General features: G+C 43.7%; 1 protein-coding gene across 4 annotated transcripts in view; it reads right to left on the bottom strand.

The window, feature by feature from the left end:
• Positions 1–14164, bottom strand: part of SEMA5A (semaphorin 5A) — a 512129-nt gene that overhangs the window by 112431 nt on the left and 385534 nt on the right. For all 4 annotated transcript variants that reach the window (XM_050794063.1, XM_050794064.1, XM_050794065.1 and 1 more), the window contains one exon: positions 11220–11427. In XM_050794063.1, the coding sequence (XP_050650020.1) occupies positions 11220–11427 (208 nt within the window). The remainder of the gene's footprint in view (positions 1–11219; positions 11428–14164) is intronic.

The following is a 14164-nucleotide window of genomic DNA, read 5'->3' as shown; positions in this document are numbered from 1 at the left end:
AAAGCTGTGTCGATGTGCTCAAGAAGAAAAGAAAATAATTACTGGTCACTTCATTCAGGGAGAAGCCCACATCATTGGTATTCCACATCCTCTATTCTATAAGTAGGCATAATTATAGGTACCTCCAAAGTTCACCCTTCCCCAGTGTCCTCTCCTCTTGGCTAATTCCAATTTAAAATGAAGACACAATTACTTATTTGCTATATAACATGTTTTTCTTTTTCAAGAGAAACACTTCTGTGAAACAATGTTTAAGGGTCAACAATTATGCCTGAAGAATGCAGAAGGTGTCAAGTAATACATTTTAATATTTACTCAAAACCTTAAAGGGGAGTACATCCAGAGGGGGAAAAATGTATTATTCTGTTTTCTTATAATTCACCTAACTTAACAGTTTGACCTCAATTGAGTGGATGAGGTTCAATGCCAAGGAACCCTTCTGTGTAGTACAGCCCGCCCCTTGGAAAGAACATTTGTCCCTCTCAGCAGGTAGTTACAGCAAGTGTGGGTCTGCCTTGAATTTGGATTCTCTGGTGCCCTCACGACTGCTGGACAGCTGGTGACAGTGGTGAAGGCAAGCACCTGGCTCTCTTCACACTAGGCCCTGTGTAGCTTTCATCAGTGCCGAATCCCAGTTGCTCTTGTGTGGATAGAGACATGTTCATTCGAGACAGGGAATTATTGCAAATCTACTGACAGATGCTCCCACTGCTTGGATGAGGCCATGCTGACATTACTCACCCAAGCACATAATGTGGTCATGCTAGAGTCTCATGAACTGTTGATTTGCCCTGACAGAGGCAAGTAACAATTGAATGCAAGGAGCAGAATCTGGCCTGATGGGTCCAGCACCTCTCAGACAATGTGAAGTTATTTGAAGGCAGAGCAGCAAATGATTGGCTGGTCAGTTTGCCTTCAGTTTAGTCCGGAGACCATGTGAAATATATGTGGGCAAAGAAGGTAAACCACACATACAAGAGCAGTCTGTCCTGTTTACTTTCCTTTTCTTTCTTGTTTGTTCATTCACTTTTTATTTTGACTTACATCTAGAACAAAGGGAGATTTGAAGCCCAGCCTTCAACATAGTGTGCAGAAAGTGTAAAAGACCACTCACAGGCAACGCCGGCTCAGAAGGACCTGCATGAACTGAGTATAATATTAAAACAGGAAACGAACTATCTTGTGTTGAATTCTTACTATGTACCAGACCCCTAACATAGCCTCTCTCTCTTTATCTCCCATAACACACTCCTATGGAAACAGGGCTGAGAAATGAGATACGAAAAAGTTGAGTAACTGGCTTATGGTCACACACCACACAAAAGCCCCATCCAGAACCACCTGAACGCAAAGCTCGTGCTCTTTCCATAGGCAGGCTGTTTTACAAACATATGAGAGCAGTTATTTCCTTAAGAATTCACTGGACTATGCAGCAAATAAAAAATCTTAAGAGAAGCCCAGATGCTCCTATTTAGGATAACTCAGGTGCAGGGGTCTGCAGCCAAGAAATGCGGGCAGCTCAAGCTTTCCCATGGAATTTTTACATAACTTTAATTTGAGAGCTCAAAAGCAGGAGGCCTGTGGAGTAGATATTAAAGAAGATTTTTTTTTTTTTTTTTTTTTTTTTAGATGGAGTCTCACTCTGTCGCCCAGGCTGGAGGGTAGTGGTGTGATCTCGGCTCACTGCAACCTCCACCTCCCTGGTTCAAGCAATTCCCCTGCCTCAGCCTCCCGAGTAGCTGGGATTACAGGAGCCTGCCACCACACCCAGCTAATTTGTTTTTGTTTTTTTTGTGTGTGTATTTTTAGCAGAGGCTAGGTTTCACAAATGTTGACCAGGCTAGTCTTGAATTCTTGACCTCAAGCAATCCACCCTCCTCGGCCTCCCAAAGTGCTGGGATTACAGGCGTAAGCCACTGCACCTGGCCAAGAAGGAAACTTTTTCTTTCTGATCTCCATTAGTTGTGTTTCTCAACTGAAGTACGAAAGGTTGGTAATAGATTTTCAAACTTTACCCAACTGACTGTTGAAAACACACCTTGCCATTTAGAGACCAAGGATACATTCTCTTAGTAAAGCAGTTTCATGTGTTGATGAGTTCTTACCCACCCTGCCCAGGGTCTGGGGATGTTACCTTATGACAACACCGGAATACACTGTGCTCCAGCCCAAGCCTAACTTGGAACCCTCTAATCATGTCTTTCTCACTGTCCTAATTAGCACTTACCACTTTTGTTAATGCCAGCACCAACAAAAACTCAGTGCATTTACTTTCTGCCGTTTCTCTATTTTTTAAAAACAGATTTAATGGTGGCATCCACGTAATGTTGCTGTGCTTTATTACATTTTTGTTGTATCACACAGATGTCTTCATGGGCATCGCTTAATGGCTTCAGAATTACTCAATCAGAGAACAATCATTGAAAGGGTGTATCATAAGTGGTGATTAATTCCCTTACTACTGGAAGTTGAAAATTAGAACACTGGTTATGATACAGATACAGCTTAAAAAATAATCGGAGAGGAACATTAGGTGAGGATGTTAGGTCCTTGTGTATTCCAGCATCAGACTTTAATGATAAATCGATTTTGGAATAAATTCTAAGGTAACTCCAAGGTCCTTTGGCTCAGTTCCATGATAGCAGGTGATTTTACTTATACCAGAATTTCTTATTACAATCTGAGTCCTCTGCAGGCAGGGTCAGAGATGCCTCATTCATCATCCTCCATGCAGGGCCTCACGTGGTGTTTGGCATGTATTGAGTTCAATAAATATAATATGAAGGAATTAATTACAAAAAATCCACATTCTCTAGAGGTTAAACCAAAGCCAGCACAAACAAAAACTCAAGACTTTGAGATTTGGCAAACACTACATTCATTCTGAGGGGATAATATTTACTTTGTCAAATGGGTACATGCCAGAATGTCCTCCTGAATGTTTATTTGATTAATGACCAAATGAGTACGGCTGTCTGTCTGGGAGACCACGTGGGAACCCTGCGATTTCTCTGTACACATTGTGTGCTTTTCCCATTGGCAGAGGCTGTCTTTAGGGAATATTTAATTATGAAAGGTGTCAACCTATTAACTCCGGCTTTTAAAACTTTGACTTTTAGAGCAATATACGTCCTGTAGTAATCTAATTTCCACTCTAATTTTTTGATGAGGTGTTAATTTCTTTAACTAAATGATATTATTAAAAACTAACTGCATTAAGAATGCCCAAATACCAGTTCACTCAATGGAGCCAATGTCTTTTTCTTTTTTTTTCCTAGACGGAGTCTTGCTCTGTCACCCAGGGTGGAATGCACTGCAACCTCTGCCTCCTGGGTTTAAGTGATTCTTCTGCCTCAGCCTCGGAGTAGCTGGGATTACAGGTGAGCGCCACCACACCCAGCTAATGTTTGTATTTTTAGTAGAGACAGGGTTTCACCATGTTGACCAGGCTAGTCTCGAACTCCTGACCTCTTGATCCACCTGGGTCGGCCTCCCAAAATGCTGGGATTATAGGAGTGAGCCACCACGTCCTGCCCAAGGTCTTTTTCTTAATGCTCCATCTTTCCCTCGAGTTTTATAAGGCACAATTTAAAAGGTGTGACTCTTTTATATGTAGGTTATATGTAGTTTATAATTCTTTCAGTTCCCAGATTTTCTCTCCTTTCCCCCAATTAGTTCATTAAGCAAAAATAAAACAAATCAAAAAATAAAAATAAAAAAACCACCCCACCTAAGGCCCAAAGGCTTTCAATGCTTTTGCTACTGTGTGATATTGCCACATTTTTCTGTAAAGGAATTTTGTTTTGTCACAGGAATTTTGCTTGTTTTCAAGGTATGAAGTAAATTAGCAGATAAGGGAGAGGCAGAAGGTCCATTTGTTAGTTTAACAAATATTATATTTACTGACCCTTTTTTGAACTGGATACCAGGCTGGGGCCTTCATTGAACCCAGAAGCACAGAGGAAGCCCAGCCTTTGGGAGCTCGTGTTCCCACATCTTGAATGAAGCCTGTGCTGGCATGCAGGAATTCACAGTCTACTTTCTGTTCTATGATGAAAGATTAATTGCACACTCTTTCAATGAATGTTAAATAAAAAGGTAAAATTGTATGAGTAAGTATCCAAAGGGTAGAAAAGTTCATGATGTTCAGAAAATATTAGGGTACTGATTAACCTATGTAATGTAATAGCTCATTTGACAAATGTAATATCTAATTTTATAAATTAGTGTTATTAAGGGACATTCATTTATTCAAAAGGCAGATGATAATCTCAGTTAGGGGTCAACAAACCACACAGCCTGTGGCCAAATTCATACGGCCCCCTAAACTTTTCCTGAAACACACAACTGGGGAATGTTCCTCACTGGTAACTGTTCATGAGTGCACAGAGGCCACAGGGCAAGGCTGACTCACAGGTGACCCAAGCTTTGGCCCCAAGATCCTCCCTGGTCCTGCAACATGGGAGGATTATGAGGAACTGCTGCAAAACCATTCCTCCCGCATCCCTATGTCCCAGGAAGGCTGTCAGGAGTTTCTCATTGCTTTCCAGGTTCTGATGAGTTGAAAGGCTTTCTGCCCCCTCATACGCCCATACTAGGATACAGCTTTAGGCTCTCAAACTGCCAGCATGAAATGGGCCCCAGGGAGTGCAGTGCCTTAGTTCTCCTGCTGCACCATCACCTGGCCGTCTTGTTTTGTTTTGGAGACAGAGTCTCATTCTGTCACCCAGGCTGGAGTGTAGTGGCATGATCTCGGCTCACTGCAACCTCCGCCTCCTGGGTTCAAGCGATTCTCTTGCCTCAGCCTCCCAAGTAGCTGTGATTTCAGGCATGCGCTACATGCCCAGCTAATTTTTGTATTTTTAGTAGAGACGGGGTTTAGCCTTGTTGGCCAGCTGGTCTCAAACTCCTGACTTCAAGTGATCTGCCCTCCTCAGTCTCCCAAAGTGCTGGGATTACAGGTGTGAGCCACCATGCCTGGCTGCCCCTTTTGTTTTGATGTCATCCAGTGGGACAAGGGATGTGGCGAGTAGACTCTTTTTTTTTTTGCTCTTTTTTTTTTTTTTGTGGCTAAGTAATAAACTGTCTGTATCTAACAGTGGATCACAATTTTCTCACCAGACAAACCCATCAGCCTTGCTTGACCCACACATCTACCCATTCATATGGTCTGTGGCTGCTTTCACATTGCAAGGGAAGAGCTGAGGAGTTTCAACAGAGACTGGACACCTGTGCAGCCTAGAACAGCTTCTCTCTCTCTGGCTCTTTGCAAGGAAAGTTTGCTGACATGCTGATCTACTCAACTCAGTCCTTAAAATGACTTTAAAAGTCCATATCAGGGCTGGGCACGGTGGCCTATGCCTGTAATCTCAGCACTTTGGGAGGCCAAGGTGGGTGGATCACTTGAAGTCAGGAGTTCAAGATCAGCCTGGCCAACATGGCGAAACCCTGTCTCTACCAAAAATACAAAAACTTAGCCAGACCTGGTGGCACACGCCTGTAGTCCCAGCTACTCAGGAGGCTGAGGCAGGAGAACCACTTAAGCCTGGAAGGTGGAGGTTGCAGTGAGCGCTGAGATCACACCACTGCACTCCAGCCTGGGTAACAGAGTAAGACTCGTCTCAAAAAAAAAAAAAAAAAAAAAAAAAAAAAAGAGTCCAAATCCGCAGCCCTCCCATCACCACACCCCTAAGCTGTTCTTTTCTTAGCCTTGAAGAGGTACAGTCAGTCATACTACTTACAAGGCTATAATAGTTTCTTGTGGGAGAAAATAACAACCTGATTTACAGACAAGACAAGATTATTAGAGGGCAAGTCCTGTGATTGCTCTTTCCTTCCTGAAGTACAGAGGTAGGAACCCTATTAGTTCTTAGCCAGAGCTCATAGGGCAGCAGGTTCTGAATTCACACTGGTGTTTACACCAGGCAGGTAGTCAGTAAGTGTTTGCTCTTGGCTGCTCCATCCTGGGCCTCCTTATGGAGACTTTTTCCACTTAATTAATTAATTTATGTATTGTAGAGATGGGGTCTCACCATGTTCCCCAAGCTAGTCTTGAATTCCTGGACTCAAGCAATCCTCCTGCCTCAGCCCCAAGAAGTGCTGGGATTACAGGTATGAGTCACCACTTCCAGCCTTTTTCCACTTTAAAGACACCAGTTAGAATGGCGATCATTAAAAAGTCAGGAAACAACAAGTGCTGGAGAGGATGTGGAGAAATAGGAACACTTTTACACTGTCGGTGGGACTGTAAACTAGTTCAACCATTGTGGAAGACAGTGTGGTGATTCCTCAAGGATCTAGAACTAGAAATATCATTTGACCCAGCCATCCCATTACTGGGTATATACCCAAAGGATTATAAATCATGCTGCTATAAAGACACATGCACACATATGTTTATTGTGGCACTATTCACAATAGCAAAGACTTGGAATCAACCCAAATGTCCATCAATGACAGACTGGATTAAGAAAATGTGGCACATATACACCATGGAATACTATGCAGACATAAAAAAGGATGAGTCCGTGTCCTTTGTAGGCACATGGATGCAGCTGGAAATCATCATTCTCAGCAAACTATCACAAGAACAGAAAACCAAACACCGCATGTTCTCACTCATAGGTGGGAATTGAACAATGAGATCACTTGGACACAGGAAGGGGAACATCACACACCAGGGCCTGTTGTGGGGTTGAGGGAGGGGGGAGGGATAGCATTAGGAGATATCCCTAATGTAAATGACACGTTAACAGGTCCAGCACACCAACATGACACAGGTATACATATGTAACAAAACTGTATGTTGTGCACATGTACCCTAGAACTTAAAGTACAATAAATAATAATAATAATAATAATAATAAAAGATAGTAAAAAGAAATGACCACATGATGCTACTGGACCATGAGCCAGGTGCATGGCCTGGCCCACAGGATGAGGTCAGCTTTCCTCTGCTACACATTGTACTCATATCTGGGCTTACCCAGATTCCCGAATTCCTCAGAAATTAGTGAATGTGAACTCACTTCATGCAACTTATACACAGATGTGGTCAATAAGGCCTAAAACGAAAAAGGATATGCATGAACAGTGCGGTTTCTCTTGCACTCTACATCCCCAGAGATCACCACCGATTCCAATGAGTTAGCTTCATCTTTTGCATGATTTTCTCACTCTATCTATTAAATGGCTGTGCTAAACAATGCTAACATCAAAACACAATTTTTGGCTCATCTTTGAGGTCAAATTTGACTGAAATACAATTTTGAAATATTCACCTTTTAAAATAACTTTCCAAGGGAACAATGCTGTGTTCCAATCAGTCACAACACATGTGTGTAGTTAGTACAGGGAGGTGCTTGTCACCACTCCCAATCCCCCACGTCTGAGGTCACACGATCTCCTTAAGAACAACTGGAGAATGGAAACTCAGCTTAGAAAGCTTTGGGAAAACAGAGTACAAACCCTCCTTCATGTTTACTTGATCCAGTCTGACAGCAAGCAGAATGAGGAGGAGGCTAATGGGAAGAAGGGGTAAGCATCTCTCAGGAGACCTGGCTTCTGCCTGTCCGGGTACTGACCAGCTCTACCTCTCAGTTGCACACATGAAGAATGCAATCCAGCAGCTCCTTCAGCCGAAATCTGACCACTGAATGGGTGGTCCTCATTGTACTCGGGGCAGCAGAAAGAACCAGTAATACAGCATAGGCCTGGGACAGTCTCGGCTCTGACCCAGGTCTCATGTTGCAGTAGCTATGAGACTTTGAGCAGGACACCAAAAATCTGAGCTGCCATTTCCTCATCTGAGCAATGGATATGGTATGCTACTTTACTTTCAGGATTGACATAATCATTCTGCAAAATTCTCATAAAATCTAGCATATTGTCAGACATGTAAAAGAAATTTGTGAAATTGTATCAGTTATCATTTATACACATTTTAATAAATGTTATTGTGCATTGCCTTTGGAAAAAAAGACTCAAGAAAATTAAACATGTAAATATGATTTTGAAGGAGACAGGTAATTTAGATAAGCAGTTTCCCTTTTTAAATACTTCTAGATTCATTTATGAGACTGGTTTTCCAATAATAAATGGCATCACTGAGATTCTATGATGGAAAGTATATTGGAAAAGAAATTAGTATCCAACTATTACCCAATTGTTTTCCTATTCCTATTTAGTGTACTTCTTTAAGCATCTTTCTGAAAGATTAAAATTGCTTTTGTCAAAAAAAAAACCCACAACTTTTCCTTATAATTTATAAAAAAAGTTTATGCAGTTTTTATTCTTTTTAAAAAGATTCTTTTCTCCATGGAATGTTAACTAGGGAGGGTTTCCTATCTTTCTACAGGAGGAGGATAGTAGAGAAACACATTGGAAATATTCAGAGAAATGCTTGGGTTGAAATCTTTAGTTTTCTTTTCTAGAATGAAATACTGAAGGGCCAGGCACAAACTAACCCCCTCTGAGGACTCGAAGACCACAGTCCATCAGTTGAAAATGAAGTTAACGATCTCTTGTTGCTTTTCTCAGAGTAAACAGCAGGGTGATTAAGCTCCAGCTATAAATGTCAAGCTCTTTCCCTCAGGAGCCCAGTGAAGACACACCAGTGGCATCATTCTCCTTGAAAGAAAAGAGGGAACGGTGAACTCCTCCCCAGGCCTCTGCGCCTGGAGCACCAGCTCCTGTGGATCCACAAGTGGGCTGGCAGTTCAGGTGCATGAGAGATGCCAGGGACACCGTGCCTCTCATCGCTAATCTGATGCAGAACTTAGTTCCTAAGCTGCATGTACAAGAGGCTGAGCGATTGTGACCCAGACTCAAGGAAGTAGAACAACCTATAAAAGATGAATTGCCTCATGCTCTGTAAGCCATGCTCCCCCATTCTGGCACCAGAATCACCCTGCAGACAGCACAGGCCTGCGGCTTCCTGCGGGTTATCCTGCGTCACCCTCCATAAAGGTCATCCCTCACTGGGCTGGAGTTGAAAGACGGGTATCCTTCCAGATACATTCCAGCTATGACATCCTGTTGGCCAGACCCCAACCCTGTTACCCACTGAACCAACAGCAACCAGGGAAGAATAATTTCTTCCCTAGGCTAGTTCTGCAGGGAACACATACCAGAATAAATTTCAAGCAGCCACTGGTTAAATTTACGAAGTAGGCATATATAACAATGGCAGTTAATAAATATCACTAGCTGTTACTAAGGCTCACAATATCATTATGATTAACTGGGAGGTTCCTCACATTATTCCTCAACTCTCTGTCTCATTTCAAAGGAGACATTATATTATAGACTTCATTTTCTAGAATCATCTTGAAAGGCATATTGTTGGGATTACACATAAAAAACTTCCTTCCACCTAAGAATACTCACTTTGCAGAATACTTTAAATTTTATACTCTCTCTATTATCCTATTTGATTCTATAGCAATTCACACATGTTGGATGAGAAAGTGACTTCTCAAATACTTTTGTGACCTGGGTCAAGAAATAGCAACAACAGGGCTGGGCGAAGTGGCGCACGCCTGTAATCTCAGCACTTTGGGAGGCAGAGGCGGGCAGACCACTCGAGGTCAGGAATTCGAGACTAGCCTGGCCAACATGGCAAAACTCTGTCTCTACTAAAACTACAAAAATTAGCCAGGCATGGTGGCACATGTAATTCCAGCTACTCAGGAGACTGACTCAAGAGAATGACTTGAACCCAGGAGGTGCAGGTTGCACTAAGCTGAGATCACACCACTGCACTCCAGCCTGGGTAACAGAGCAAGACTCCATTTCAAAAAAAAAAAAAAAAAGCAACAACAGGTCTGTACCATGAATCCTAGCTTCTAAGTGCCAAAGCCAGTGTCATTAGGCACCCTGTTTTGAGAGAGAGTGGCCCATGTAGGATAGATGTTTGTGAGTGATATATCAAAAAGGACTATTTCTACTCCAAATCTGCAATTTCACCCCACTTTAGGGGGTGGAATTAAACAAGATGCCTAAGAACATTTAAGATTCTGATTTCCCCAGGGGTGATCTTTTGTCAGGGGTCAGAGTGTATATACAATTTCCCAGAGTAAAGTGCTGGTCAAATGTGTGATGTATACAGTACTTTTTCATTTCCTAAGCACCTGGGCCAACATGTTTCCAAATTAAACTTGAAACACAACCATGGTCGATTGTGGATGGCCCATGGAAGATAAGACTGGCCTGAGGGTGAAGGAAGATGCAATGACACTTGGGTTTCCCTGTGGCTGGGAGACCTCCCTCCCTACCCTCTCTGCAGGCTCAGGAGAGAAGCAGCACTCCAGGGGAGCGGATGTCAAAGATAGTGGCGGTGGGGGGTGTCCCAGAAAGTGGGGGCCACCGCAGCAACATCAACCACTCCTTCTCAAGGGGTTATCAGTATAAGAGCTGTGGTCGAGAAGGACATATACCTTAGAATATTTTTTGTTATTTCTATATTCAAATAAAATACAAGCTTGAGGCCAGGTGTGGTGGCTCAAGCCTGTAATCCCAGGACTTCGGGAGGCCGAGATGGGCAGATCACTTGAAGTCAGGAGTTCAAGACCAGCCTGGCCAACATGGTGAAACCCTGTCTCTACTAAAACTACTAAAATTAGTCAGGCATAATGGCACACATCTGTATTCTCAGCTACTTGGGAGGCTGAGGCATGAGAATCACTTGCAGCCAGAGGTTGCAATGAGCTGAGATCTCACCACTGTACTCCAGCCTGGGCGACAGAGTGAGACTTCATCTCTCTCTCTCTCTCGCTCACTCTCTCTATATATATATATTATATACACACACACACACACACATATATACACACACATACACACACACACAAATATACACATACATATACATACACACACATACACATACATATATATGCTTGTGCCAGATTAACAGATTAATACAGTCACCAAATATCAGTATTATCACTGAGTGTTCTAAGGCACTGAATGATTTATTTTAACCTTGACAACTGCTTACAGGTATTATATCGTGGCTTCTCCTCTGAGGAGAACTGGTGGGTTATTCTCATCACGGTTAATCTATTTTCATGAAAGTTCTGCATCCTAGCGCACAGGACTCTCAGAGGCATGAAGGGCGGCTCAGGCCATTCAACTTCAGGGCATCTGAAGTCTCCCCAGCTCTCTCTGGGTGGGCCCTTCACACACACTAGTGCATCCCGGCCCCGGAGATGCCCTACCTGTGTGTGCGGTAGAACTGGCACCTCTTCAGGGGGATCTTGACCACGTGCTCCCACAGGCCCACGAACAGGACGCTCTGGCTGTGCAGGATCTGCAGGCTCCTGATGGGCTCCCTCCGCCTCTCAGGGAAGAGCTCAATCTCCTCCAGCAAACAGCTGCTTGCGGTCTGATTCAGGGGCGCCCGCACTTTCTTAATGGTTCCGTAATCTGTGAAGGCCACAGGATGAGAAGGAAACAAGGTCAGCGGGTCTCACAAACCAATCCCTGGTTAAACAGAGTGTGCTGTGTATGCAGCCATGGATCTCCAGCCAGGAAAGCCATCTAAGCATCCTTCAAAAACAGTACACCTGGCCCCACTGCAGACCAGTTAGGTCAGCTGCACTGGATGTGGGGCCCAGGCAGCAGTATCTTTTAAAATGAGGCTCTCATGTAGCAAGAGACGAGGACTAATCATATCCAATTGGACCCTTCCAGTTCCAAGTCTAGGGATGGAGAGCTCAAAGTAGCAAGCTTTGTGCCGTTCCATGGAGAACATCAAGGGAGAGAGACCCTCAAGGAATGATCTTGGATTCTTAGTGTCAGAGGTGCTGACTTTGGTGCCCAGCAGGGCAAGGAAAACACAATGTGATGGGCAGCTTCAAGCATCCAGGACAACAGTGATGCCCCCTCCTCCTTCCTGCCCAGAGAAGTACACCCTCCTCCATCTCTCTCCCTCCTCTGTCTACATTAGTTCCTCCTTTCCTTCTAGTGCCTGCTCTTTGGGATGATTTTCTTGGACTCAACTCCTCTCAACCTTCTTTCCTGTGCTTCTGAATATCCATTTCTGGCCTGATCTAAGCCCTCCCCGCTCCAAGTTTTCTGCTCCCTGGGTGTTTCTGGGCACTTATTTATCTGCTTGACTGCTAACACTGCTGGAGCGTGAGCGACCCCCGAACCATGCAGCCTTCCCAGCTATGAGGGGCACGGAGTAGGGTCTTCTCAGCATGCCAGTGGGAGGGTGGCGGGGACAGCATGGCTAGCACCTGTGTGTAGGGGGGACACACAGTTGAAACAAACATTGCTCTCCCAGGTACCCTGTGCTGTACCCCCAACCCCTTGCTGACACCCTGCAAATCCCAGGCATGAAATCCAGCCTTCTGGAAGCCCCTCAGAGATCCACTCAAGTACCTGGAATCATCCTGAAGGCCCTGACTGAATAACACCTTCCATGATCCTGAGTTTTGAAACATCATGAATCTTATTTTGCAAACACAGAAAACGAGTTTAAGAAGTTATTCTAAACCCAGAAGTAGTCAAGAATATTTGACTTCAAGGCTTCCTATCAAGCAATTAATTGCAAAAGACCTTGGATAAACTACTTTACATTTTTCTCTCTCTATGAAAGCCTTAGAGATGGAGGCTATTTGTGTTTTAAAAAAAATACATATGCAGACATGTTTTAGCCTGAATTTACTTTAAAAAGTATATCTGAAACGTCTCCAATGAGCATTTTCTGATTATGCATTGACTGAAAAATCATGTATACAGTACTGGTAAACAATTGCTTGCTTTTGCTTTAAGCTAACTGGTTAAATAGGTGACCTTTGAAAAAGGTCAAGCATACACTGAAGTACGCTATATGCTGGGAAGATTTTAAAATGATCTCAGAGAAAAGAGTATGTATTTGTGTTCATGTAAAAGGGTGAGGACAAAAGAGAGAGAGAACGGGAGACAGGAGAGAAAGAGGCAGTTGTGGTGTAGAGAGGCAGGCATTTTAACAAATTCACAGTTCACAGAGGTAAACATGTAAGAAAAAATGTATGTCTTAATTCTACAATTCAACTTAATTTTGACTTGGACATCACAGTTCATGAGCTTGTTGGAAAATTCAACCTCAGTGATTCTTAGGTCTCTCTGCCTGGGGTAGAGTGAGGCGTCAATAAACTTACACAGCACCAAGGAACTAACAGGGAGAAGACGGGGGCTTCAGGGAAGGTGACTTCAGCACACATATGTCAGCCACAAGGCCCTGCAAGGAGGTCCCCATGAGGCACCAGCAGAGGGAGGTATCAGCCTTCCCATGGAGCCCTGATGGGCATAGAGCCTGTGGACGCCTTTGGGACATCATTAGACATGGGGACATGATCTGAGCCACAGGTTAGGAGGGAGGCAGGAGCAGAGCTTGTGTGAGAGACCGCTGTGTGAAACAGGAACTTTCATAGAAGTTCAGGGTGGGGTGGGCTGCCTAGAGTCGGGAGCCAGCTGGAGGATCACTATGCTGTGACCAGCATCGCACTAGTTGCTTACCAGCCCAGTGTGGCATGGGAAACAGAGTTTACAGAACTATAGCCTATCTGAGAATTTAACAAAGACTCATTGTTATTTATTATTTATTTTGTTGAAGGATTATTATTCTGAGAAACCTGCCCAAATTAACAACAGTCAAGATGTCAATATGTTCATATGTATTTCAAATTCTTAAGTAATTGTGGAAAGAATCGAACTTGTAAAGATTCGTGACAATTTGACTTTAAAGAATGAGCCATCATTGATCACAAACTTTCACTGCATATTTCTGCACGCCTTGTATCTGATTTTCCAACTGTAGTTTTCTAACAAAACTACAGGGCTTAGCATTTCAGAGCAAAGTGCTCAGCGTGGGCTTGCATGCTGGTCCACAATGCATGACCTTGCATCTTCACTCTCTGGAGTGTCTGGCATGTGACAAGTCCCCTCCACAGTTCCCCCTTCCCTCTGCATCAGGTTCAACACAGCACACAGGGACCCCTCCTGTCTCCTTGAAGCTCTTCCTTCCCCTGCCTGTGCCCTGCCCTTGCTCTGAACTCCTGCATGCTCACGCATTTGGTCACAGTCTTCTCATCCCCTGTCCTCATGATCACCTTCGGGTCTGTTTTCAAAGTCGGGATCTTACTGCTGAATGTGGGCTCTGTATCTGCAACTAAAC

Source organism: Macaca thibetana, chromosome 6 (genome assembly GCF_024542745.1).
Source record: "Macaca thibetana thibetana isolate TM-01 chromosome 6, ASM2454274v1, whole genome shotgun sequence".
Lineage (NCBI taxonomy): Eukaryota > Metazoa > Chordata > Mammalia > Primates > Cercopithecidae > Macaca > Macaca thibetana.
This window is presented reverse-complemented; position numbering and strand designations above follow the sequence as displayed.